Source organism: Rhea pennata, chromosome Z (genome assembly GCF_028389875.1).
Source record: "Rhea pennata isolate bPtePen1 chromosome Z, bPtePen1.pri, whole genome shotgun sequence".
In the NCBI taxonomy this organism is placed as follows: Eukaryota; Metazoa; Chordata; class Aves; order Rheiformes; family Rheidae; genus Rhea; species Rhea pennata.
Genome location: NC_084702.1, coordinates 30,966,806 through 30,992,501, shown reverse-complemented (window position 1 = coordinate 30,992,501; position 25,696 = coordinate 30,966,806). Strand labels below are relative to the sequence as shown.

The 25,696-nt window shown below is 39.6% G+C and overlaps 2 protein-coding genes and 1 long non-coding RNA gene across 9 annotated transcripts in view; 2 read left to right on the top strand and 1 right to left on the bottom strand.

Moving 5' to 3' along the window:
• Positions 1 to 9,113: 9,113 nt before the first annotated feature.
• On the top strand, positions 9,114 to 13,414 carry PRXL2C (peroxiredoxin like 2C). 2 transcript variants are annotated; one of them, XM_062598974.1, is made up of 6 exons: positions 9,117 to 9,350; positions 9,884 to 9,952; positions 11,492 to 11,545; positions 11,972 to 12,086; positions 12,357 to 12,488; positions 13,124 to 13,414. In XM_062598974.1, the coding sequence occupies exons 1-6, from the start codon at positions 9,171 to 9,173 to the stop codon at positions 13,249 to 13,251; spliced, it is 678 nt and encodes a 225-aa protein (XP_062454958.1). In that variant the 5' UTR covers positions 9,117 to 9,170; the 3' UTR covers positions 13,252 to 13,414. The 2 variants fall into 2 exon arrangements, with proteins under 2 accessions (XP_062454959.1, XP_062454958.1); XM_062598975.1 differs by lacking the exon at positions 11,972 to 12,086 and having other exon boundaries at positions 9,114 to 9,350; positions 12,362 to 12,488.
• Positions 13,415 to 15,112: 1,698 nt separating this feature from the next.
• LOC134153131 (uncharacterized) lies at positions 15,113 to 16,717 on the bottom strand. Its single transcript, XR_009961118.1, has 3 exons — positions 16,592 to 16,717; positions 15,285 to 15,411; positions 15,113 to 15,181 (listed from the first exon to the last, which is right to left on the bottom strand). It is a non-coding gene; the product is annotated as an uncharacterized LOC134153131 (long non-coding RNA).
• Positions 16,718 to 16,748: 31 nt separating this feature from the next.
• Positions 16,749 to 25,696, top strand: part of CDC14B (cell division cycle 14B) — a 43,811-nt gene continuing 34,863 nt past the window's right edge. For all 6 annotated transcript variants that reach the window (XR_009961117.1, XM_062598970.1, XM_062598968.1 and 3 more), the window contains exons 1-3: positions 16,749 to 17,092; positions 24,341 to 24,434; positions 25,460 to 25,535. Coding sequence is in view for 5 of the 6 variants with exons in the window: in XM_062598970.1 (XP_062454954.1) it covers positions 16,930 to 17,092; positions 24,341 to 24,434; positions 25,460 to 25,535 (333 nt within the window). In the remaining variant the exon portion in view is untranslated. The remainder of the gene's footprint in view (positions 17,093 to 24,340; positions 24,435 to 25,459; positions 25,536 to 25,696) is intronic.

Genomic DNA, 25,696 nt, shown 5'->3' with positions numbered 1-25,696 from the left:
TAGAGATGCTGGGTTTGTTTCAGTTCCAGCTTTAGTTTCACAGACTTATTTCCTCTGAGGAAATTGTTCTGTAAACTCTTACCCTCCAAAGACTGTTACAAGTATGTCACATAAAATGCACGCTATATACTTCCTTCCTTTTGAGGTGAGAAATAATTGCCACACAGCACCTGTTTCTAGGCAGATATTGGGCATTAACACCAGTGACTCCATTGGTAGTACCCTCACCCCTAAGTTAGTATTACACTAATATCCCAGCAGGATGTCAGTGTGAGCTGAATTATTGGAAGTGCTGTCTTTAAGACACAGTATTAAATCTAAATCTGAAGTATTTACAATCGGAGATCTCTATGGCACTGTAAACAAGGCTATCCCTGGAGTTCTGACTAAATTACATTTTTGCAATTGCATTCTGTCAGCCTAAATTTCCACTGCAGTTTTGTTCAGATACTGCATACTCCTTTGCCTCCTGTCTTAAACTGTTGTGATGTATTTGTGCACACTTCCAGAAGCTAGTACGTTTCTAACCGCTTGGAGAGGAAAAGACAAGGTCTTGTAGCGGTTTCAAAAGGCAAACTGCTTTTATTTGCCCTCAGACTTAAGAGTGGTGTCACTGCATTCCTCCCTTCTGCCGTAGGCCATGCTCTGTCAATGTGAAGGCAGGCATCAAAAAATACAGAAGTATCAAAAAAAGGTGGCCAGTAGTGACTTCAGTACTGTCAACTTCAAATGTTCAAAAACTTACTGATCTAGAACTCTTAGAAGAGGGGATCTTTTTAGCTGCATTTAAATTCTACGTACATTGATTTTATTTTCAAGCTTTCCTACATCAAGAAAACAGAATAAGTTTCTAGTGAATGCTTTTCAGACTGAAGCTTGTCCCTCAAATAGGCAAGAGAACTGAGACCTCTGCATCCATGACAAACTACTTACCCACTCTCTCCATCCTTAGAAGCCTTTCTGTACAGTTCCTGTAACAATGCCAGACCAAATTTTGTGGCAAAACTATGCTTTAGAGTAAACGCTTATCTAGATGTCATGAATGCTTCAGCATATAAGATATGTTGCACCCAGGAAAATAACAAATTTTTACTCCTGCTTCAGCTTTTCCCCTTAATGTAGGAAAACTCTTCCTGGGACTCTAATTATTTAGAGATTTAGTAAGGCTTTTTAAAATTATTATTATTATACTATCATTTGTAGAGGAAACTTAAGACAGACTGATAAACAGCCTATCACCCTCTTTGTGCAAAAACTTGTCTATCAAACTAGTCAAGCACAGCAGTCCAGTTGTTAACTCCTTATTCTTCATGTTTTTCTTTCAGAAAGGGAATCTAGCAAAAAACTTACTCTGAAATATTACAGTCAATTTTCCTCAAAGAAAGCAGTCTAGTTCAATTTTAAATAAAATAAAAGTTATTTTTATCTTATTGTTGTATTTGATATCACTTAAAAGAAATGTTCCCTGTGAAATTCGCATAGAAAGCTAAAGTAGTACAACACTGAAAGTCTTCTCACAGTTTGTCTATAAACCAGGTAGAGATATTCTGAACAACTTTGTTTTGACATGCCATTTCCTGAATGATAATCCCTTGTTCTAGTTTACCCTCATTATTTGAAATTTATTTCACATAAGCAGAATTCAAATAAGTACATCCACAAGTGGAGTTACTCAGCAATAGCCACAGAACTTGAATTTAAATCTACTTTAATCAGAATTAACTTTTGAGTGTTAACAAGCACTGTATTACCTTGTTAGAAACAAAGATTGAAATACAATAATCTAGATAGGATAGAGCTGCAGAGACTTACAAGAAAAACTAATTACAGATATGAATTGTAGAAGTATTTTATTAAAGGCACAGGTGCAGAATTCAAAAGTCACTGTCATAAGACGAGGTATTGGCCAAGGAAGAAGCATTCCACAATAGTCATCCATATATGTATTTCAAGAGAAAATAGATAATGCTTGTCTGTGTGTGTGTGTGTGTGTGTAAGTTTCCAAAGTGGACCAAATGTTTCCTGAAGAAGATATTTTTAGACTAGGATAAGTACTTTCACAGACTGAGCTGATCGAAAGCCATTTGATGCATTTGTTAGAAAATAAAATATGTAATTTAAAATATTTCTGCTTAGACTCATCTGCCTTGGCTATGAGCAGCCTAGTAGGAAGTAGGAGAGAGGTAGAGAGGGATCCATAAAGATCATCAAGATAACTCTATTTAGTCCTAGGTTATGGGAACTTTTCATTTTATAAAAGCCGTAGTGGTTATAACTACTCAGCAGAGTCTACACAAGCTACATTAGCTGTGACTAAAGACGTGACTCCTGTGGGTATGGCGATTCCAGACCCTGTGCTGATCTCTTCTGGAGTGTCATCCAGATTTCATTCATCATCTGCCACTTCCCAGCAAACTGGTTATTTAAAGAATTTCTTGTTGCAGAATTAAGGGCAGCAGCACAGAAATAAATATGTTTTATGTCTTGACTGTTATGACACCTGGCTAATATTTTGTATGATCAAATCGATACAAGTCACTAGAGTTCTTTGTCAGAAACTAGGAGACTGTGGCAGGACCACAGCCTGAATGCTAATGTGTCTAATGAAAAATTTTGAACACTAGCTGTTGATCGTTTTTGAACCAAGAGAATAAGTCAGTTCAGCCTGAAGAAGTGATCTGACCTCAGGATTATACACTGCTGTGCAAAAACAACAGAAGCTGCATTTTAGAAGTTGTTGATGCATGATAATCAGCATCAAAAAACTAAGCGTAAGTTGTTGTGAGCATTTTATAGAATGTAAGGAAAATCAAACAAAATTCTGTTAAGATTTTGGGAGTGAAATTGATGGGAAACAAAATGTAATCAGCCATTTTTCATTCCTTTGCTATTCTCTTCCCTTGTATTCTTCTTGTTTGCTTTTATTCTTCAACTCTTACATGTGAAATCTTTGGATTTAGACAGAAGGCTGTTGCACATGCTAACTCATAACATGAAAGACAGCAGTATAAGGGAACAATAGTACATAAATTGGAACTAATGTTAATGACCTTTCATCAGTCTGCAAAAGCAGATAACACTGGATCATTTGCAGATGATTCAGTTAGAGGAGTGTGTTTTAGCTGATATGTTAATACATTTAATTTAAGATTTCCTGTAGCTAAAGTATATTTGACATTCTTGTATTCCCCCTTGTTCTGTTAGCTTTCTACATAAACAAATAACTGCAACAGAAATGTGTGTGTAGAGAGTGCTTCATTAAGAAGTGAAAATCTTCTGAAGCAGATTAACATCTTTGTTAAAGAAAATAATGCAGTTATGCAAACATCAGAAAAAATAGCTTTCATGTTTAAAACACTCAGAAATTACAACATCCTGCAGGGTCCACCTTCTTTAGCCCCAGGCCAGCGATCAGTTCTCAAAGCACCAAGTACAGAATTCACACTGACGTCAATGCAAATTCTGGGTTTGGAAAGCTTCAAGGACCAGACCTTCAGTCCCAGCTGTGGCATGAATCTTACTGACAATGGTAGAAGTTTTCATCATTAAGGAACCAAACACAGGGACTGAAGACATTTTTCCACTAAAAGCATTTTAAAGGCCCAGCTGAAGAACTCTGTAGTTTAAAATTCCTGATGAACAATTCATATGACAGCCACTAGAAAACATCTTAACTTCAGACTCCTTTTCTTTAAATCTTTTCTTCAGGAAGGACTTAAAAGAAACTTGTGGCTTATTTGGTAAAGCCTGGCACTCAGTCTTGGTTGGACACACAATAATCAGAGAAAATGCAGCTACCCATTTTAGTCATTTTCAATGTAAGGAGAATGTGCATGGGCCATGGACTTGTAGCCCTCAGGATACAAGCAGTCAGTCAAGCTTAAATACTTGCATACATGCATGCACGTACAAGCTACCCGTATGTGGGAGCTGGCCTGGCCCCCTCCTCATTGAACCCATTAGCAAAGAGGCACAGGAGATGTATTTGATGTCAGTGATGCTACTCTTGACTATATACCAAGAAATAAATGAGATCTTTGTCAAATCTCTGCTAGAAGTAGCCCAGATTATTAACTTCTAGCAACCATATTATACCATTCACTAGCTTCAGGAAGGGAATTCCTAACAGTAGTAAAATGTCAAAGTTGTCATATGTAACAGAGCCAGCTGAACTGAATCCACTGCTAAGTACACAGCCAGCACTCTGTGTACACAAACAATAGAAAGAGCAGCTGCAGAAAATCTTCCTACAATATGTTTTTTCATAAGCAAATAGTAGAAAACTGTGTGGGGGAAAAAAAGCTTTAGATTGTTCTAAATGGTTTCTGTAAAGAAAAGCTACAGTATCTATGATTTTCAAGAAAGTATTTGTTTACTAGTAGGACATTAGAAGAGTCGTATACAAGAAGGCTTACTCTGGCATGAATATTGCATGTGATAACCTCCACTTCTCCTTCCTCATTCCATGAGTCTCTGATCTAGTTTGCACCATAATTTAAACTCTAAAGATAATTAGCTTACTTTCTAAGAGCCTTACTACCAATAAGACATATGACAAACTAGTTTGGATTGTAGCTTATCTTTTATTTGCTTTTTGCCTATTCTTTATCTGCTTAAATAGGTCATTTCTGCAGGTGAGAAACTTGCTTCCTCTTAGTTCTTCAAGGAAAGATTTAAATCATTAGTATTTACAGAGAGCAACAGAACTGTGTCTCCACATATAATTTACTATTCTTCACTCATAGGTAGTCATCCTAGTTTTTGATTTAGAGCGCACAAGGTATCTACATAAGGTAGGCAGCTGCAAAACAGAAATCGCCGATACAGACAGCTCTGACAAAATATGTTAAAGGCTTTGTTAATGCCTTGAGGCTACTTCAATATCCAGCTGGTGTGCATTTTACTTAACATTACATTTTGTTTTATACTGAAATTTGTAGTTACTGCTCTCCCTGTGAGGTTTGTGTAACAAAACTAAACTTGTCAACATATCACAGGGCAGAGTGGGAGGGGTGTTCTCCGTATGTAAGCATGATCACTGAGCTATAACAGTATCTTTTTGTTATCTTTAAGCTGTTCTTGTGTCATAAGAAAATAGTTAATGAGCATACAATACACACCAACCTTGCGAAGAGACTCACAAAGTCCTTAGTCTTGTGAATAACCCAGAAAAACTAGAAGGACTGAAAATCAAAGTGGGCATGTGGAAACACTTAAGCAAGTTTTGAAGTTGTAAACTCTCCTCCTTCTATAAGAAAAAAGAAAGAAAAATCAAAAAGAAAACACATCATGGTTTCTCATGTAAGTTTAAGAACACTTACTAGGAAAAAAAAAAGAATGGAGATGAAACCAACAACTGCAACTTGACTCTTTTGAGGCTGTAAGCCATTCTCTCTAAAATTACCATTTAAAAGCAGTTTAATTTTAGCTGGCATACAGCACAATAAACTTGCATTCAGAATTCTAGCGTAAAAAGCCTTTTAAATGATACTTAAGACTTATGTTTTATCTAACTAAATAATACTTAGCCAAAAAAAAAAAATGTAAATACACTAGCAGTAAGCCCATAACACATCTTGGAGTAAATTGGTAATATGCTGCTTTATAAATAAACTCTATATACCCTAAACAGAGTGGTCTGCTATTTATATAGGCCGAGATTCTCTTGTCAGATATTTTGTTCCACTGTTACAAACAAAAGGATTCAGGTTACATAATTACAGTGGGTATTTTGTTTCATTAGCCAATATAGAAGAAATAAACGATTCTATATCTGTGTGTAATTATTTTTCTTCCTCTTGAGATGGTAGGAATCTGAATTTTGTCCACAACGCACAGCAACTCAGCTGTTAAGTTTTAATTTAATTTCTCTTTAAAACTGTAAATTGCATTGCCATGAAGAAAGGGGAATGAATCTTGAATGCTACATCATGATTAACAATTACAGAGTACCAACTGATTCTCTGTAAGACATTAAAAGACATCACTCTGATGAGTACTATATTTTTATGATATAAACATTTCTATATTTAAAGAGCAATAAAGAAAAATGAGGAAGGGAAAGAATGAAAAATCTTTCTAATCACAGCTCACATTGTAGGACTTTATGGCTTTAGTGGACCATATTCTTAGACAGACAATACTATGCAGAATAGATCTAAAGTCAACAGATATGGAGTCTTTCTTTTCATCTAAGCGAAATTTCTATCAGTATTTTTAATAAATATATACTTAAACGAACAATTTTAAGCTTAAATTTTCAAAAATGATGGCTAATCTGAGTGATTCCTCTTTCAGAGAAAATGTCATTGTGAAACTTTCTTAGTCTCTCTTCCTTCTCTGTAAAATGAGGAATGATGGCAATTTATGTTTGTATTCTATTAATACTTGAGAACCCCAATCAAAAATTAGAACTGTATTGTTTTAGGGGCTATTTTCTCTTATTCAGAGAACCCTCTGACATCCTTAGAAGAAAGCTGCTAGTCATCAGTAGTATATTGCTGAAACAGAATGTAAAGAATATGCTTCTTCAACTAGTTTAAGATGGCCAAACAGCATAAAAAAGAGCAATCTGGAGGTAGCCTCGACTGCCTTAGATGGAAATGTTTACCAGTTCCAGTGGATAGGCTGGGCTCCTCGGAGACTTTGTTTCAAGTCAACTGAGAATGAGTTCTCTGGAGTCTATGCACAAGATCAGCTACCTGCAATATCAGGCTTGGACTGATAGTGTCCTATGAGTATGTGACATCCTGCCTGAGTCTTTCCAGAGCAGACTCATCCCTCTGTGTAGTCCCATGCAGAGACTGCAGTGATGGCAGATCCCCTGGAGCAGCACCACCTCCTATTCCTTATTTCCAGCTGCAGAAACAATAACCCTGCTCCAGTCTCCAATGACATCTAGGTGCTGAGCTGCTTCCTCTGCTCCTGCCTGGCAAGGCTTTTGCTACCCAGAGATTTCACTGCGGCCATAGCACAGCAAGGTTATGCCCCCTTCACCCTCAAGATGAAGCACAAAGCATGTCAAGGCCAGTTACCTCCTAGGGTAGGAAAGGGTAAGTAGAGTGCTCCCCTCCACTGTGGCTGAGGGGCCACAAAGTGCTGCTGCACAGTCCAGATTTGGCTCGGGGCTGCTGATTGAAGAGACCTGTTTGACAGGATAAAGTATATGTAACTGTTAAGTGAACCAAGATGTCCGATAGCAACAACACGGAAGGAATACTGCCCAAGCTCTTGCCAAACAGAACATAATTTTCACAATAGTCAGAAACAGTCATCACCAATCTGAACGCATTGCCTTTTAAATCAAAACTAATGTGAGGATATACTGGACCACAAAATTAGTCCTTGGGGTGCCCAGCCATAGGCAAATACAGAAAAGTGTTTTACTAACATTCAAAGTGTGATTTACTGTATCAGAAAAGTATTAGTATGATCATACTAACCTGGTAAAGCCACGGGTTAGATCTATATCATAAAATAAGTGTCTAGGCTGAAACAAGAGGGTTAAACCAGCAGCAGGATAGTTTTGCCTGTATATATGTGCTAGATACCTGTACACAGCTCTATCAGCCAGGGATCACTTCCCCTCGTATTGTGATTTACACTGCAGTGCTAACAGTTTTCTTCACTGTTAGTCTGGCATAAAGCATTGTAAGCACCCTGATGTCTATTTTGGTAAACCTTTTTAAACGGTTAGGGACTACCTCAGCTGTGGTGTTCAATTATATGGTATCATCACATGAAAATGTCTTATATAGAGCTAATCTGACCATTCAGACATTCTGAAGTTAGAGCAAATTTCTTTCACTGAGCATTATCAGAGGAACGATAGTAACACACTCCCTGCTAGGGAAGGCCTGTCAAAAAACAGCTAGGGGTTATAGTGGACCTCAGGCTGAATTCAAGTCAATAATGCTGTACTGCTGTGAAAAAGATGCAAGAGTGCTTAAATGGATGTACAGCCCCTGAGATGAGTGAAGTGAACTTGCCACTTAGCTGAAATAATATGCCTAGTTTTAAGCTCTGAACTTTGCAAACAATCGGAACAATCTGGAAAGTCTAGAGGAAAATACAAAATATGTATTCTAGAAGTTCTAGAAAACATGACCTATGAGAAGAAAGAATTGAAAAAAAAATAGGATTGTTTAGTCCAGGAAAAAGAAGATTCAGGGCAGCCTTGCAATAGCCTGCCCAGTGACAAAAACTTGATGCAGCAAAGTGATCGACTTGTTCTATGTGCTCACTTTCCACAGTGTAAGAAGCAAATGGGCTTAATCAGTAGCAGGGGATTTCTGTTTGAGAAACATTAACAGTATAGATACTGTGTCAGTTGCCAAAGGAGCACTCCAGAATTGACACCATCAGAGAACCTCGGAAAGGAAAATAACTTCTGGAGATGCACCCAGTCCTATTCCCTCTCATATTATATTTTCTCTCTCCTTTTTTAAAAAGGTGCTGTCCTCCTCATGAACTTTCAGCTAACAAAATATGCCATTACAGACTGAGATATTCATCTGTCTTGTGTTCTTCTTATTTTAAGAATAAATAAATCTGTTCATTCATTCCATGTGTTGTTTTTGTGCAAATATGAACATCTGTACTGCTGAGCATTCTCTATATCTCTGTTCACCTGCCAAAGCCAAACAAAGTTTTACTTTTACTTCAAAACAGGAAAACATGCTCTGCCCTTTCTGATGCAGCAGCCTGATAGTTCTCAGAAGACAGAAGTTTCCAGTTCACTCACAACCTTCTGAAATGTTGTGACATCCTGCAAAGCAAACTCTGATCTCAAGACCTCACAATAACATCAGTGCTCTGATTACACTTAATTTCTAGTAGGTTTGGTTTGGTTTTGTTATGTTTTCCAGGAACGAATTGTATTCTGGCTCCCCCAGATATGCAGCGATTTTGGCAGCTGATTTCTCTCTTTATTTACTCAAGGGCCCCAAACTCGTCAACTCCTCCTTAAGTGAGTGAAGCATCTGCAGACGCGGAGTGCTCAGCTGCTGACCCTGCTGCTATTGGAGGTGGATCCATTCCAGGAATAGAGACGATACCCTCCCACCGAGCCTGGATACTTCATCACGGTCACATCCTCCCTGAGCTTTTCTGTCTGGCTCCGCCTTTCTTTTCCTCTATTTTCCAGGAGAGGAAAGCCAGGCCACTCAGCCATGGCCTGTCCTCCAGCAGCCCCCGTCACGCAGCAGATCTGCAGCTCACATGTCTCGCTGCACCCGGAGCCGGAGGAGCTGAGAGAGGCCGCCCAGTGCCTGGTGGTAGATGCGGACGGGAAAAAGATCCCCTTCAGGGCCCTGTATGAGGAGCAGAAAGCGATCGTGGTGTTTGTGCGGGTGAGGAGAGAGGAGTTTCCAGGCAGGAAACTCCTTGCCTGTCTGGAGCTTAGAGCCACTTAAGCAAACTAGAAAACGAGTTACATGCAGTGAGCTCTAGCTTGGCTATAAATGGAGAGGGCCTTAAATGGGCTAGGCTGGAGCAGAGAGAAAAGAAAATGTTATAATGCAGATCAGTTGTTTTCAGGAACCCCTACTCTTTGGTAAAAAGATATAATTTTTATCCGAAGGGAAAGAAGCTTGCTACCATGTGCTTTGGGAAATAAGAATTATGTTCCTTGATTTCTCTGTCTGATAAGCCAGCTGTCACATTCCTAGTCATAAATAATAGCAAGGCTTCAAACCCAGTGTCCCTGTTCTGCCTTGGATAAAACCAAGATCCTAATCCAAATCTGGCTGCAGCAATAAAGTTTAGTCTCTCCCGTTCTACATTTCTGGTCACCTCTGAAATGCCTTGTGTCTGAACTCAGACTTCGATGCTTCATTGCTATGCAGTTACGTATTTCTGACTTGTCCAACTGGCTATGTTGCAGAATTTTTTATGTTACACCTGTAAGGAGTATGTAGAAGACCTGGCAAAAGTCCCCAAGAGATTTTTAGAAGTAAGTACAATGCCTTTAATATGTATTTGTACATGGGATTGCTGCAGTCACACAGATTTCTTACCTCCTGCTGCAGATTTACATGGCGTTTAAGCCTTTTAGGAATAAAGCAGTAGCTCAAAACAAAGATAGTACTCTCATTGTTTGCTACAATTACCATAATGTTTCTGCCTAGAAGACATATGAAGGAGTCTATTGCACTACATCCGCATTTGCAGCAGCATTATTTCTCCCTGCACTACTAACTTGATTTTTTTTTTTTGACTGTGTTCTGAACAGTTAGACAAAATTTGACAGACATTTCTTTCTAAATTAGTGCTGCTCTAAGCAGCTGCCTGTTCTCTACCACTAGCTAACTACAGCCTTTCCTATTACACTGGTACAGCTAACTGATGCTGGTGCATGGAACAAAATCAGGAAGTTGATCTGGATTAAAAATAGTCTTTTTTTTAACAGGTTTACTTTTTATTTGTAAGCTGCATCAGTTCTGCAACCTGTTCACCAGGCAGCTACACAAATAGGAGTGACATAGTGACAGAAAGGAGAAATGGAGTAGGCAGGAGTTGCTACAGACTGGTATTTGTTGAGTAGTAGGAGATACCGAGGAAAGAATGATCCTCTGCTAAATTAGAAAGATCAGCCTGTCTCTTCTGGTCTGCTGATTGAAATTTTGTAGTATTTTGTTTCCCACAGCAGCGCAGCTGATAACAGAGACTCAGCAGGCCTTAAACATAGTAGGAACTTGGGGGTGTAGAGGAGCAACTTCTTCAGGATCCCCTTTCAGTAGAGAAGCTTCAGCTGCACTTCTCAGGGCAGGATTTTTCTGAATCATTCAGTTAATGTTACTTTTTAAAATTTTGACTGCTCAAATAAATACTTAGAAAGAATCAAAGTTCTCCTTGCTTTTTTTACTATGAATATGTGATTTTTAGGAGAATGTATTTTGCTAAAAAGCAAAGTGATTCCACTGGTCAAGCATTGTATCATAATACTCAGATAATCTTAAATTCCATTGACTGTATTACTGGCATCTAAGTAAATTTATGTTCTGGCCTGTATTTTAGGCTCAGCCCTAATGGTGCACCTGCAAAGGATATCAGTACTTGTGGGTGCAGGATATACATATATATATATTACTAGGCATTCGTACATGTAAATCACAGAGGTACTAGTACATGCACCAATATTTGCATGTTGCTTTTCTAGAGATAAGTAAAAATTTGTATTTCTAAAACCATAAACAGTTTGCAGTTGGTTGAAAATATCTACTAATGTTACCGAGAACATAAAATTTACATATTTGTAACCTAAAAACTACCTTTGAAAAAATAATTTATCTCTTAATAGATTAGTACAGCCACTCACTGTAGGTGACAGACAAAGGTAAGCGCTCCAAGTGTGTAAGCAACTTTAATTTCAAATAATTTTAATTCAGTATACACTGATGACTAACTTGGAATACTAGATTCTGCTAATGTTTTGCAGCCATGCAGAAACAGAGTTCGTCTTCATAGTTTCAATATCTATGTTCTGTTCTAGGATGCAAATGTCAGGCTTATAGTTATTGGACAGTCATCTCATCATCACATCAAGGTAAAGAAGTCAATAAGTAATGTATTTAAGTAAAGAGTATATGCCGTCATGTTTTATGTTTTAATGACTTGCACTGAAGAATTTTGTTCTGAGGGAAAAGATGGTCATTCACAATCACAGTAAAATGAGCTTTTATTATTTTCCATGAAACAATTCTAATAGCCGTACACAAATAAAACAAGTATCTAAAACTTTTGGTTTAAAATTCAGTAAGAATTAGTCAGAAAAATATTTACTTGATTTTACTGGAACCTGCATTTTAGTAAAAGCTCCATGGTTAAAAATTTTTGGCCTTTAACTTCATTTAACATGATGGATTCAGATATTTTAAAATCAGGATTTTTTTCAAAGTATTTTTCCACAGACAGTAGATCTTAATTAATATCTTAACCTTAAACATATTTTCTGTATGTACATATCTTGCAGCCCTTTTGTAGTTTAACTGGGTATACACATGAAATGTATGTAGATCCACAAAGGGAAATTTATAAAACACTTGGCATGAAAAGAGGTGAAGGTAACAAGACACCAGGCACACCAGGTAAGAGTAATTTTCTCACCTTGATTTGTCTTACATAGAATAAAACAAGAATGCTCTGATAAAATAATATGATCGTGATGGAAATAGGAAGGGAGCTGCCCATCAGACCATCTCCTTATAGGCTGTACTTTACTTTGTCTAAACTTTGAGAAACTTGTGTTTCTTCAATAATCAGGAAATTGTAGGCTATTCATAGCAAAAACTTCATTTTGGTTTCGCCTTATGTAGTTTTGTATTTTTAAGTAACAAGTATTTTGCTCTTTTGTTTAGTGCAGAGCCCTCACGTAAAATCAAACATGCTCTTAGGAAGTATTAGGAGTACGTGGAGGGCGATGACTGGCCCAGCTTTTGATTTCCAAGGAGATCCAGCTCAGCAGGGAGGAACTCTGATTTTAGGCCCAGGTGAGCCTGTTTACTCTGCCTGAAAATTACAGTCCCCTCCTTCAGCTGTTTCCCTTATCTGCTTCTGTCTTGGCTGCTATCCTGAGGCTTCCAAGGAGGAAGGAGAGGCGTGTTGGTTGTGATAAAAGAACTTCTCAGGAAGAACTCTGCAGAAGTGGCATTGCGTTGTTCCACCTCCAGCAGAGAGGGCAAAAGCTGATCACCAACCTGATCAATAAGATTGTTGCCTTCAGCTTGAAGTTTTGACTTTTTTTTTTTTTACAACTCTATGTTTGCTTACACTCTGCTTTTACATTTGATCCTAGGTGTTTAATATGTTTTTAGGAGAGGAATAAAGCATGAAAGGAAGCTATAACATGACAAAATCATCTCCTTGCATCATTGGGAAGCATCCTGCTACAGTAGATTTAATTTAATTACATTTCTCAATGCCCCTTCTTTTTATAACTTAGAAAATTTTATTTTAAAAAATCCATGCCATAGTTTTAATTACAGCTTACTGCAAAATCTACAGAGCTAGTGCATAGTTTTACAAGAACTAGTAGGAAATCAGAATGCTTCTTTGATTTACTTGTCTTAAAATAAATGAATATTTTATTCAATTATTTATATATTTTTTTCTCATTCCATTCCAGGTAATGAAATTCATTTTTTGCATCTTGATAAACACAGGTTGGATCATGCTCCCATCAACGCAGTTTTGCAGCTGGCAGGAGTTAAAACAGTAAATTTCACAAAAAAATCACAGATCATTGACATATGACACTGAGACAATATATCACTTTTTATTTGTAATCTACTAGGACAATACTCCAGAGAATTCCCACCAGCATCGGTATTGTTGTGTCTTTATGGGACATCTGAAACTATATCTAGCATATCACAGCACTGAATAAACTACTTTGCATTGAAGATGAATACAAAAATGCTATTTCTATTGTATATTAGATAAAAATAACTGAGTCTTACTGCAAAAATTCATTTGGCTTATTATTTTCTAATCAACCTTGTTAATACATTTTAAAAATCTTTGGTTTTTGTTCAGGATGCACTGAACTATGGTAGAAAAATCTCTAAACTTGGCTTTGCTCAGAAGGAACTTGGGATTCTTGCCTTTTGGTAGATCATACTGACTTTTCAGTTCTTTTCAGTGAAACTTCAAATGTTCCAGCACTGTGAGACAAATGTATTAAAATATACCTTGAAAAATCACAATTGTTAACATTGACACTTAAGCTTATGCATACTCTTGTATCTGGCACTGACAGACACTATGAAATATTTTTTATAATTTTATATAAATATTTTAAATATATCATCAGTTGTCTGCAATTCTTTTCTGTCTACACAAAAAGTTAGGTTTATAAAACCAGGAGAGGTATGTCTTAAACATGTTCCTGATCAGATTGCCAGTTTTAAAGCAGGCCATAGTGGGTTAACTGTCTTCCTATAAATATCTGCAGAAAAATTTTCACTTCTAGATAAATTTTCTCTTGCTCTCTCAGAGCAAGAGGTCTTTAAAAAAATATCTTTAGTTATTTCTATCACGGACAGCAGAGCTGAGGACAACAGCATTTCAGTTTGTGGTCGTCTGATTTCTCATTACCTATTTTTCTGGCAGTATTTATGTTCAGAATCTATTGCTTTCATTAGAGTAGAACTTTCCCTCTGTTTTCCATGAGCTGCACTTTAGCAATTTTAAAATGAGATTGCCTGAGATTTATGGAGGAGCACATCCTCTTCTGCAGCTTATGATTTTTGGCCTTCACGGTAAACTGCTACTATTCATACATACCTCAACTGCAAAATCTCTCCAACTTTAAACCTTAACAATAATGCAATTGTAAAATGGGTTTCTATGAAGAGATTTGTCCCTGCATCTTTTAAGGTCATTGGCAGGCTCAGAGTAAACTCTTGAGAGCCCTACATCATGTGAAGATCATGTGAAATTAAATGCACAAATTTTCTTTGACCAAAAATAAAACTCATGCTTAAAAAAAAATTCAGTAATGTAATTCCTGCAGAAGGTACTATCCTACAGCAAGTTATTAATTATATACACGTTTTACAGCTGATTTGGATGTTTGAGAGACTATTATTTCTGTGAAAATACTGTATTTAATTCCCTACTTTGATTAAACAGCACTCAGAACTAAAAGCAATCATGTGCAAACTCTGAACTCTCATGATGTCAGAGTCAACCTGAACCTTTCTTAGTATTTAGCATAATAGACTGTGACCAGCTCAAGAGCCTTTCTGGCAGCATCAATTCACAACAGTAAGATCTGCTTTTAATGAATTACTATCTCTATGTTCATAAAGAACTATCCTCCCCTCTTTCCAGGGTTCCTGCACCTTAACATCTCCGAGTAAGCCAGAAACTCTCGATTTCAACTGCTGTGTATTACTGAAACCACAGCAAAAAGCAAACTAGAAAACTCTTCCTGTGTTTGTTAAACACAGGTGTTATTAGAAATGCAGAAAATTAAAAATATATTCAAAGTGAAAGAACGACAAATAAGCAGTCTCTTTGTAGTGTCTCCACTCTAATACATTTATCTGATCATCACTGTCGAGGACACTGAATTCAGTTCCACTTTTGTTTTCACAGCGATTTCATTTTCATGTTCCTGTTGTCACAGTGCTTTGACTTTAAAGCAATTGTTTGGCTGGCTGTTTTTCTGCCTGTTTTGCTGTCGGTAGAATTAAAAAAAAAAATGACGGGAATATTTCTACTGTTAAATTTTACAGGCAAAACAGTAAATAAAATTAACTACACCTAAAAGGAATGTGTACCTTTGAAGTGGATTGGAAGGCATTAGGTTATGTAGTTTGACAGCTGTATAGATTGATCTGTCCTCACCCATTCCAATACTGACAGGAACCACACCATGACCTCTATGTTATCCCAGCAAAATCACTTCTTCAGAAAGCAAAGACAAACAAAACAAAAGAGACACAGAGGAGGATTCAGTAGAACAACCACCCTAATTAAGGAATAAGCCCTACATTTGTTGCATGTAGGTGGACTATTGCATCTGCCCACAGCTTCACTGGAACTGTGTGAAAGAGCAATACCCCCCCCCCGTGCATAATAAATTGTAAGAATTATCTCCATAAGAGAAAATATTTTCAAAACATCAGCACAATTTTAGTGCTATTTAAAAAAGTATTTTTCAAAAGAGCTGCAGTGAAAGGTGGAAAACAGGGGGACATAATCGCTGACCTCCTACTCAGCTGAGGGTAGAATACTTCCAGCGAGGGCTTTCGGCATAGCCAACTGACAGAGATGGGAGGCTGCAGTTTTTAGAAGCTGTTTGCACTACGCTCTTAGTTTATTTGAACACATCTACTTAAAATACTAGTGTATTTTAAAGTATCGCTGTGCTTGAGAAGTAGACACAACAAATAAGTAGTGTAACTTTTCAAATAAATCACTTTTATTTTCAGGCCCAAAGAAAGGTGCATGTACTGGATTGTTTTCTCTCCAGCTGCATCAGCTGGAAAAAAGATAAAGCCTCTCCGCAGCATCCGTGCTTTGTGCCTGTTGTAAGAGGTATCCGAGAGACTGACAGACGTCACGAACGCAGTTTAAAACGCTCCCTCCCGGGGAAGGCACAGTTTTTATGCGAGAACCCACCTTCCAGGCCTTCTCCCCGGAGCAAACCCCTCTCGCCGCCCCCGAGCCGTGCCCCCGCCCGCCGCTCGCGCCCCTACACCCCGCGGAGCCCTGCCTCAGCGGCGCTGCCCTCCGCCCACCCCCGGCCCGGACAGGGGCGCCCCGCAGGGAGCAGGCGCCTCTCCGAGGCGCGAGGAAAGGGCAGCGCGGCTGCCCGGCAGGTGGAGGTCTACCGTTAACTAACCGCCGTGGCTCTGCGGGGCCCCTCGGGACAGCCGCGCCCGCCGGGACCCCGCGGAGGCGCCAGGGGGCCGCCGCGAGGCCTCGGTTAGGCGCTGCGGCGGGGCAGCCGCGGGCGGGGCCCCCCGCGCCGCGGCGGCGGCGGCGCCCCAGCATGGCGGGCGGCGGCCAGGCCGTAACGGCGGCGCCCGCGCCCGCGCCCGCGCGCGCCGCCCCGCGCCGCGCCTCACACCCCGCGGCCCACCTGTTACGGCCGGCCACTGTGACATCACCGCCGCCAGCACTCCGCGCTGGTGACGCCACGCCGCCCCGACCCAATCAGCGGCGGCGGGGGAGGGGGCGCGGGGAGGTGGCGGCGCGGCGCCGCCGGTCCGGGGCGGGGGGCGGTAGGTGCATGGGGCGGCGGGAGGGGGCGGTGTCCGCGGAGACGCGTCAGCCGCCGCCGCGGGTCCCTCCCCTCCCGTCCCGTCCCGTCCGTCCGTCCCTCCCTCCGGCAGCCGGGGCCCCGCGGGGAGCGGCGCGGCGCGGCGGGGATGAGCCGCGCCGCCTCGCACCCACCGTAGCGGCGCGGCCGCCTCCGCCATGAAGCGGAAGAGCTGGGCCGAGGCGCGGCGCCGCGCGGCCCCGCCGCCGCCGGCTCTGAAGAGAACTCGGAGCGCGGCGCAGAGGGCGGCGGCGGCGGGGGGCGAGGCGGAGCGGCGGCAGCCGCCCCCCGCCGCCCCGGAGACCTGCGTGCAGCTCGCCGGTGAGGGGGCGGCGGCGGCGGGGGGCGAGGCGGGGGGCAAGGCGGGCCGCGCCCCCTCCCCTCCCCCCTTCTCTCCCCCCTCGGGGGCTGCGAGTTGCCGCCGCGCGACTTGGCCGTTGAGGGGGTTGGGGGGGGCCGGGGCGGGGGGCGCGGTACCGGCCGGCGGCCCCGGGCGGGAGGCGGGAGCGACACCGCCGCCGGGGAAAGTTGGTCTCCAAAAGGGCTCCTCCTGCCCCCCACTGCTTTTTAAACAAAATCCACTCTGACAACTTCTGAGTGCGGTACGATTTACAATTACTTTTTCTCTCCTTAAAAAAAAAAAAAAAAAGAAAAAAAAAGAAAGAAAGAAAAACACAGAAACAAACCTCGTTGCTGTCTTTTCTGCGAAAGACGGGCGCAAATGGGAAAGTGCGTGCGGGCAGAGCAGGCGCGGGGACGGCGTCAGCGCGGAGAAAGCCGCTGCCGGCGGAGCGGCGCGTCCGGAAACGGCCGGGAGCCGCCCGCGTGCGGGGCGAAGCGCGGGGAGGCAGCGCGGACGTGAGGTCCCGGGCAGGTTCCTGCCGTAAAGGAGCCTAATAGTGTCGGGGAACTAAAATTCCCAAATTCTTCAGCATGAAAAAGCAGTGTTTTAGACGTGTCCTACGCGGGGGGGACGGGGACACATAACGGTAGAAGCACAGTCGTGACGCTGTGTAACTCCATGTGTGTGTCTTCCTTAACTGCAGTTGTTTGTACTGGAAATCGTGACGGTACTGTTTTAAAGTTCCCTACCGAAACCCCCTAGTTGGGCAGGTGAAACCTTTTTGATAGCAGAAGATGTTACCAGTATTGCACAGCCCTACCCAGCTCTGATCTCCAGCAAACAGGTCTGCAAAACCCTTCTTAGGCAGCAGTTGTTTGGGTCTGACCATACAGTCTGGCATTAAATAGGCTTCTCCGCTTACTGTATTTTCTCTTCCAAAGAAACATTTGCCTGTTTAAATAATACAGTGGAGCACATAGCATTGGACTTGTGTTTTTTCTCTGGGATGTCATCATACAGAGCAGTATATAGTACAGCAAACTTCATTAAAATGCAGTAGATTCTTAGAATTTGATACTCTAAGATTCTCTTTAAAAAAAAAAAAAACTTTATTGGCTGCATGCATCTAATAACGGAACAATTATAGTCTAATCTTTATTTCACTAATGTGATGTACTTATTTTTGAATAGAGAAACCATAAAATAATAAGCCTATAAGCTTACCTTTTCGTTCAGCTGTTTTAAAAGTTATTTCAAGTCTTAAAGTGGCAATTCTGTCTTTCTGTGGTGTAATTCTGGAAATGAATTAATGGTTCTACACTGGAGATAGATAAAGGCATAAGGTGCTACTCTTGAAAATAAACATACTGGTAAATATTTTAGATTCTGTATAGGTTAAAAGATCTGCACTAGCTTGTCTGCTTACAGAAATAGTGCAAAACTCATTAGGAACACTGCACACTTCCCTCGTTTTCATCTTTGCCAAAAACAACAGTAGTAAACAAACCCAAATACTTGTAAAGACTTCTGAATGTAACTTATTTTCTTGCTTGATGTTACTTTTATACACAATAGATCTTGTAATCTATTATGTGCAGAGATTTAATACTCAGAATACATGCAGTATTTACTGCACTTCTTTATTTCCTTGTGAGTTTTGTCTATCAACTGTGTGTCAGAATCATCTTTAAAAAGCACTCTAAATATTTTTTGTTTGCTGTTAAGGGTGGCTCAGGAAAACTATTCTTTTTAAAATATTGTTTGTTGTGGTGTGGTAAGCTGCACAGAAAGTTGTACCATTTTGTCTTTGTCAACTAATGCATGGGCTTGCTGGTATGAATTCAGTTTGTTGGGTCTTAATGCATTTCTGCCATTTATTAGAAGCATATTATTATATCCTAGTGATCTCTCAAAGCAGTAATTTATACAACTTAAAGAAAACTTAGCAATCTTACTTGAGATGCTTGAAAGCTGTAGATTTCCTTTCTGGGGCTTTCTGGGGCTGTTTGTCTTTGCTGTAATCGTGTAAGTAGCATTTTAAAGAAGATTTGGAATAGTAACACATAAACTTCAGGCAAAAAGTGTGTATTTCTTGCTTACCTCTTCAGTTAATTCCAGAATGAGTTTGGCAATAACTATATCTGGAACTAAGTTATTTTAAGTGCCAAACAGTGGGACATTTATTGAGGATTGTTTTCCTCCTCCTAAGTGGATATCCGCTTTGCTTACAGTGAGGAACTAACTTAAAAAGTTCTCTAAGCTGTATCATATATACCTTTTTTTCTTTAATTGAGAATCATTTTACTTGCACAGCCATTTGGAGTTTTTATGAAATAGCATTTGGTTTGATACGTTTATTGACGAATTCAGCAGTTTCACCAGAAAAGTTTTCTTTCAGTATTGCTGGTTTGCTGCTATAAAGCTTGTGTATTATGGAGAAAACAAAGTTTTCTGAGAATGATAAGAACACTTTCTTTGAATGTCACCAAGCCTTTCAAGATTTTGACTATAAATATTTTCAGTTAGTTTTCATTATACAGCTACCTCAGCACAAAAGTTCTTTTTATTCTTTTATCAAAATGATCTCACCTATGAGTCTTGAACTGAAGATTTAAAAAGTGAGTCTAAGGATTTTACTTTTAATCCAGCACTAAAAGTGCAGGAACATGTGTGATGTAGTCTTTTAAATCTGACAGCAGCAGTAGCACAAGGACTATATATGTGATAAGTGAATGTTGATCAGTCATGATGTGACCCTGAAATAACTTTTCACAGTTCTCTCTTAAATAAAAAGTTACTTTAACTTTTTAGTGTGGTAATCATTTACTTTCTCAGAAGGCTAGGCTTTTGCTGTACTACCAACAATGTCACAGCTTAAATTTGAAATATATTGTAATGATGAGTGACTGAACCCTTTCCAGGACAGAATAACTTAAAAAAAAAAAAAAAAAAAAAGAAAAAAAGAAAAAAAACCTTGCATTATTGCTTACATTTTGACATTGCAACAGCATTGATGTCTTTTACATTCTCTATTGTGCCTCCGTTATATTTTGGGGCCTTTTAAATCTAGCATATAACAAAATAGTTGTGCTAATTCCAAACCTAAAAATAAGCTGCATTTTTGCTACAATTGTAAAACAAAACAAAACAAAACCCTCTCTGGTTATGTTCCTGATAATTCAAAACAGGCTTAAGCTGTTTTCAGTTGCACTGTCAGTTTCCTCTGCATTTTTTTGTGTGAGGCATCTGTTTAACAATCAAATACAAATACAGCATTTCTCTTTTTATGAAATGATCTTTGCTATTTGAATACAAAGTTGTTGTCTACAATAAGTGCCTGCTCAGTATTTAGTAGGTTCTTGAATCACTGAAATATTTTTTTCTTAGGCCTTTACAGCAGATCCTTAGAAACATCAGGCTGATTGATAGTAAAGGAAATAGAGATTGTTTTGTGTCATCTCTAGAATTACATAAATGTGATTATGAAGTGGTAGCTCTCAGTGTTCTACAGAGACCTTTCCACAAAATACTGTTGATCTGAAAAACAAGCAAAAAGCTTTTCTTCCTGTAAGCGTGCTGCAGTTGAATGCATGACTGTAGCTTGTGTAGACATGCTTGTACTAGCTTTATTTTCACCAGTCCGTGTACCAGCAGCAGTGAAGCTGTGGTAGCATAGTCTTCAGTTAGGGGAATACAGGCTTATTTTGCACCTGGGATGCTTACTGAAGTTAATATCCTGCAGTGAAGTCCATGTTTCTATATTTTTAATGAATTTGTTATTTGAGACTAATAAAATTAAATGTAACAGAAATATATCTAACCTGCTGCAATCATATCTTTTAATTGCAGTGCAGAAGCAGCCTGTCAACTGCATCTCATTCTTCTGATAGAGGATTAGAAAAATCGTATTAGTTTATGATAGTGTAAGGATGACCTTTTTTCTGAAATTTGAAAGAATTTGGAAGCATACATTAAGTACATTAAATGTAAATGCAATACCCCCAAAAATAAAATAAACCAAGGAAACATAAATATATATTAAAATGGAAGGCTTGCTCCTTTAGTCCAAATCTTTGTTGAGTCCCGTTGAAATCAATTCACCAGTGTATTATAGGTAGTAAGCCCTGATCCTGCGGTCAGATACTTAAGGCAGGAGTACTCATTTCACAGTGTATATTATTCCTGTTCAAAAATTAACACACTAATCCTTGGCTACTGTAAACAAAACTGGGAATGTGTTTGCAAAAACCGGGTGAAAATAGACATAGCAAGTAATTTATCATTTTGTCTGGTATCAGGCTACTAAGACAGGAGAAAAGTAAATACATTTATGAGAGAAGACTTTTCTGTGTAGTTCATTTTCAGATCTCCCAGTAGGAAACACCTAAAAATGATGGTGCTTGTTGTTTATTTAATGGGGAGCAATTGTTAGTAGTGCACTGAAATGGACAGCTTATCAGGGTAATGGCATTTGACATGCACTGCTGCTGCTGTGAGGTAGCTATGTAAATTCATTAAACTTGAGTTTCTAAGCTAAACTCTTTCGGGTGTCTTAAGAATAGCAACAACTAATGTGATTGAAACATACTAGTGCAGAATATAATGCCAACAGCAATTCAAAAGGCTGTGAATGTGCTATTCATTCAAAACACGAATTGTTATTTTTGCAGAGGATCCTCATGTAAGCAAGTGATTCTGGTACTCCAAAATTAATGCTACGTTTTGGAGCAAAGCACTAAAATCTTTCAGTCCTTTGGCCTATGCAAACATATTTCTTTGTATTTGTTTTCTTTTTCCCCCACTCTTGTATTTGAGCTCTTGGATTACGCTTTCTACAGTGCTTTCAAATTTTCAACGGTGATGTAAGGTTTGTGAAGAGGTTAGTGTACAGGGGGGTAGCATGTGAGTTTTATTACTACAACTGTTCTGTACAGACATTGGTATGAATATTGATATATTCACCAAGAGCCCAGTCCTATGCAGTGATGAGATTGGTCTGAAGGACAAGTGCCGCAAAGGGAGAGCTGTTGGCTCTGTGTTTCCACTGCTGACCCACATGGAGCTGGTTCAGGGAGCTAATGCGGAAGAGAACTTTCCCGTATTGGGAACCTGGTGGCAGCCAGCAATTAAATCAGTTTAGAAGTCGTGTGAAATTACAGCTTAGGGCTGTAAAGTGTTTAATCTGGCAATGCCTGTTTAAACACAGTCCCTGGATATCATATCCTCTCAGTTCGTATTTTTGCTTCTTACTCTGCCCCCAGCCCTCCCTCCCATGCACATATTAGCACTCATCCTACCATAGGGTGAACACAACCATCAATGAATTTTATTTATTATTATTATTTTTTAAATGTACTAGGACACCTGTTGTCGATGCTGATCTGGGTTCATACAATGTGTTTTAGCACAGCATAGGGAATAGTGCAGGGACAGATGCAGGGGAGCTCTAAGAGGCTGGTGGTGTCGGTATCCCCCCTGTCCTGGCCTGTGTCAGCCAAAACATGTTTCTGAGGTTGTCTGTCTGCAGTTCCCCCCCAACACACGTTGCATCCGCTTGGGGTATTGGTGCACTTGCTCCTCCACACTTGCTGTCCTGCAGTTTAGCCACTTAGAAAGTCACAGTGTTACTCTGTCAGTTTGACCCTTTAGCTTATTTTCGGGAAATGCTTTGTTAAATGCTGGAAATAACATAAGTTCCTCAGTTGGTAAAGCAGCTACATATTGCAGCTACTATGCCTGCATGATGGGACTCTTAGTAGTTAAATAACTAAGTTTGGTGCCTTGCTCCTATTGAGAGTGGGAGGGAAGTAGGTGCCTAACATGCACAGTAGTTAGTGTGCGTCCCACTGGTTCCATCTGACCTGTAAATGCAGAAGTTAGCTGTTGGTGTCACACTGGTGTTCTGCAAAAATGTATATTTACTGAATACACATTGTCTAGTGTCATCGTCAGCTGTGTACCTCCCCAGTACTGCTTTTGGAGTGAGTATTGAGCATGTGAGCCTTCAGACAGAATTTGGGGCCTGCTTTGGTGCATATTTTGGTGTTACATCTTACAGTCTATTTTGCAGGGACAATTTCTGATTGCTAGTGAACTTGTGGAGGATTTTGATCTAAGATACAAAATGATTTTTTTCTTTCTGCTCTCAGAGAAGGGAGTTGCAGTTCTTCTCCTGTATGAAAAGTATACTTCTACATTTATGTGCAGGTGATCTGTTTTGATATTTAAGTAATATATCTCTTTTGGGCAAAGCAAAAAATAAAATCTTTCCTTTTAGATTTGAACTTTACCCCTTATACTTTATAATGCTATTTTTTTTTCGACAGGAAAAAAAAGATACTGCTATGCACTGCAAGGGCCTCAATTTTTATTGACCAATTACCACAAGCACTGCAATTTACAGCAGCAGTACCATCAGTGTTTAAAGTTCACTGGGGCTACAGCTTTCACAGCCATAAAAATAATTTATATCTATATGAGTAGCAGTTGCATTTTTTTTTCTTTCTCAGCTTAACAAAACAAACTAGGGCAAAACTAAGGTGATGCCAGCACACACGCTTGAAAGAGGCTGCCCAGATCAGCTTGTGATAGCCAGCTAGGGCCCAAGCGCAGCCTTGCTCCTCTGCCGGAGGCAAGAGGCACCGGTGCAATCCCCTGCTTGCCTTCCTCATGCCTCAGGCATGTGTGGCTATGAACTTAAGTTTCACACTGCCATCATCAAAATCACCATTTTACTGGAAAATTGGAAGCATCATCTGCAGTTCAAGGTCAATATAGCTTACAGTTTAGTTTAACATAGGTACTGGAGGTGTTGGGGTTTTCATGCTTGAAGGGGCTGGAGGGGGAGGTTGGTGTTTAGATTGCAACAGCTGAGGTCCGTTGTGTGGCAGACTGTTACCCAGAGGAGGTAGGTCTCTCTTGTGTGCATGGATGCAAGTCGGGTTCATGCTGTATTTCAGTCTTCAAACAGGCAGCTTTCCTGGGAATGCTTTGTTTGGCAAAGAATACTAAAGAGCCATGGATTACACATGGAACCACTCCTAAACAAAAAGTCTCAATCTTTGTGTGCCTCGTTACCTAGCACCAAAGAAATAATAATGTCTAGCTCAGTAATACTTAAAGGAAGATGTGGTTCATTTAAAACCATATAAAGTTGTTTCATTGAGAGCAATACTTTAGATTTTCTGCAGAAAAAAATGTAGTGTTTAAATTCTCTTACATTTCAGATCGCCTTCATTTTGCAATTCTCTGCCAAAAACCAAAGAGCGGAGCTGCAAATACCCATTATTTCTGCATAGATGATGAACTTGTATATGAGAAGTAAGTACAGTCATTTTATTAGTCAGAACAAGAGTAATAAGGAGCCACTTTAACTGGCATTCTGTTTTTAATGTAGCTGAGGGAAACACATCATTCCCATTATAGAACTAATTATACAAGTTCTGTCCTCTCAGACTTATCTGCCACAATGTTTTATGCCCCTTAGAATGGTTTCTTTGCTTCTCATCAGAATTTCTTAAAAATCTTTTCAAAGCAGAAGCTCTCATTATAACAATTCTTGTTGGAAGATACTGGGGCATGTTGCAACAATATCTGTGCAGAAACACATGTTGGAGTATTGAGCTAAAGGAGATGTCTTTTGCTGTTCAAGTGTGAGGTGGAGTGTCTAAACTTCCTAGAATGAGGGAGAAAACTGGCAAGCTTAATACAAGCCTTTATGAGCCAAGGATGGATATATTTCCCATGTAATGAATAGCATATGCCTTTGTATATAATCTTAAATGCCACTAGTACTTCAAACATTTTTGACCAAGGACATACTCTTTTTCAAATTCATTTCAGAGTTGAAATACAATGAAGTTCAGCAAAGTGAATCTTTGCTGTCTATATTCACTTTTCTCAGCAGTACTGTGTGTTATATCTTTATTTCATTGAGGTATTTTACCAGAGTGTACCAGGAGCACTCCATGTATGTAAACAATCTTATTTCCTTATCTGTGAGGTACTATTAATTGCCTTCTAAAGTCATGGCTTTCAGATTCTTAAAATAGTTTCAAAACTAGTGCTACAGGGTGATAATTTACTGAGAACTTTTCAAGCCTTATGCATTCCAGATAGTTTCTGAGTAGTTTTGTGTGGAAAACAAAGAAAACGGTGCCTCTTTTAGTCTGTACTGAAAGATGACAAAACTTTCCTCCAGTAAAATAGTATGAATGCAAGAAGGCAGTCTTGTGTTTAGAATAATGCATGTATATGTTATTACTCCTTGCTTAGTGCATTCACTTTAGAAAAAGAAGGCATTTACAGAGTTCATGTATAAACAATTTACCCCTTTTTCTTACAAGCTTCTATGCAGATTTTGGACCACTCAATCTGGCAATGGTCTACAGATACTGCTGCAAACTAAATAAGAAATTAAAGGTAACATTTTTATTATTATTAAATATTCTTGTGTTTTCAAAAAAGAAAAAAAAATAGGCCCAAAGTTTGTTGTTGAAGTGCTTCCCTGGGGTCTTCATCAAGCTCATTTTTGAATGTGCATGTTAAACTTTATCAAGATGCATTTAAGGAGGAGGAGGGTC

Bases quoted from the DNA above. Each gene is read 5' to 3' on its own strand.
- PRXL2C (XM_062598974.1), top strand. From the start codon at position 9,171: ATGGCCTGTCCTCCAGCAGCCCCCGTCACGCAGCAGATCTGCAGCTCA. The intron at 11,546-11,971 runs GTAAAGAAGTCA...CATATCTTGCAG, and splicing joins CATCTCATCATCACATCAAG to CCCTTTTGTAGTTTAACTGG. The intron at 12,489-13,123 runs GTGAGCCTGTTT...ATTCCATTCCAG, and splicing joins AACTCTGATTTTAGGCCCAG to GTAATGAAATTCATTTTTTG.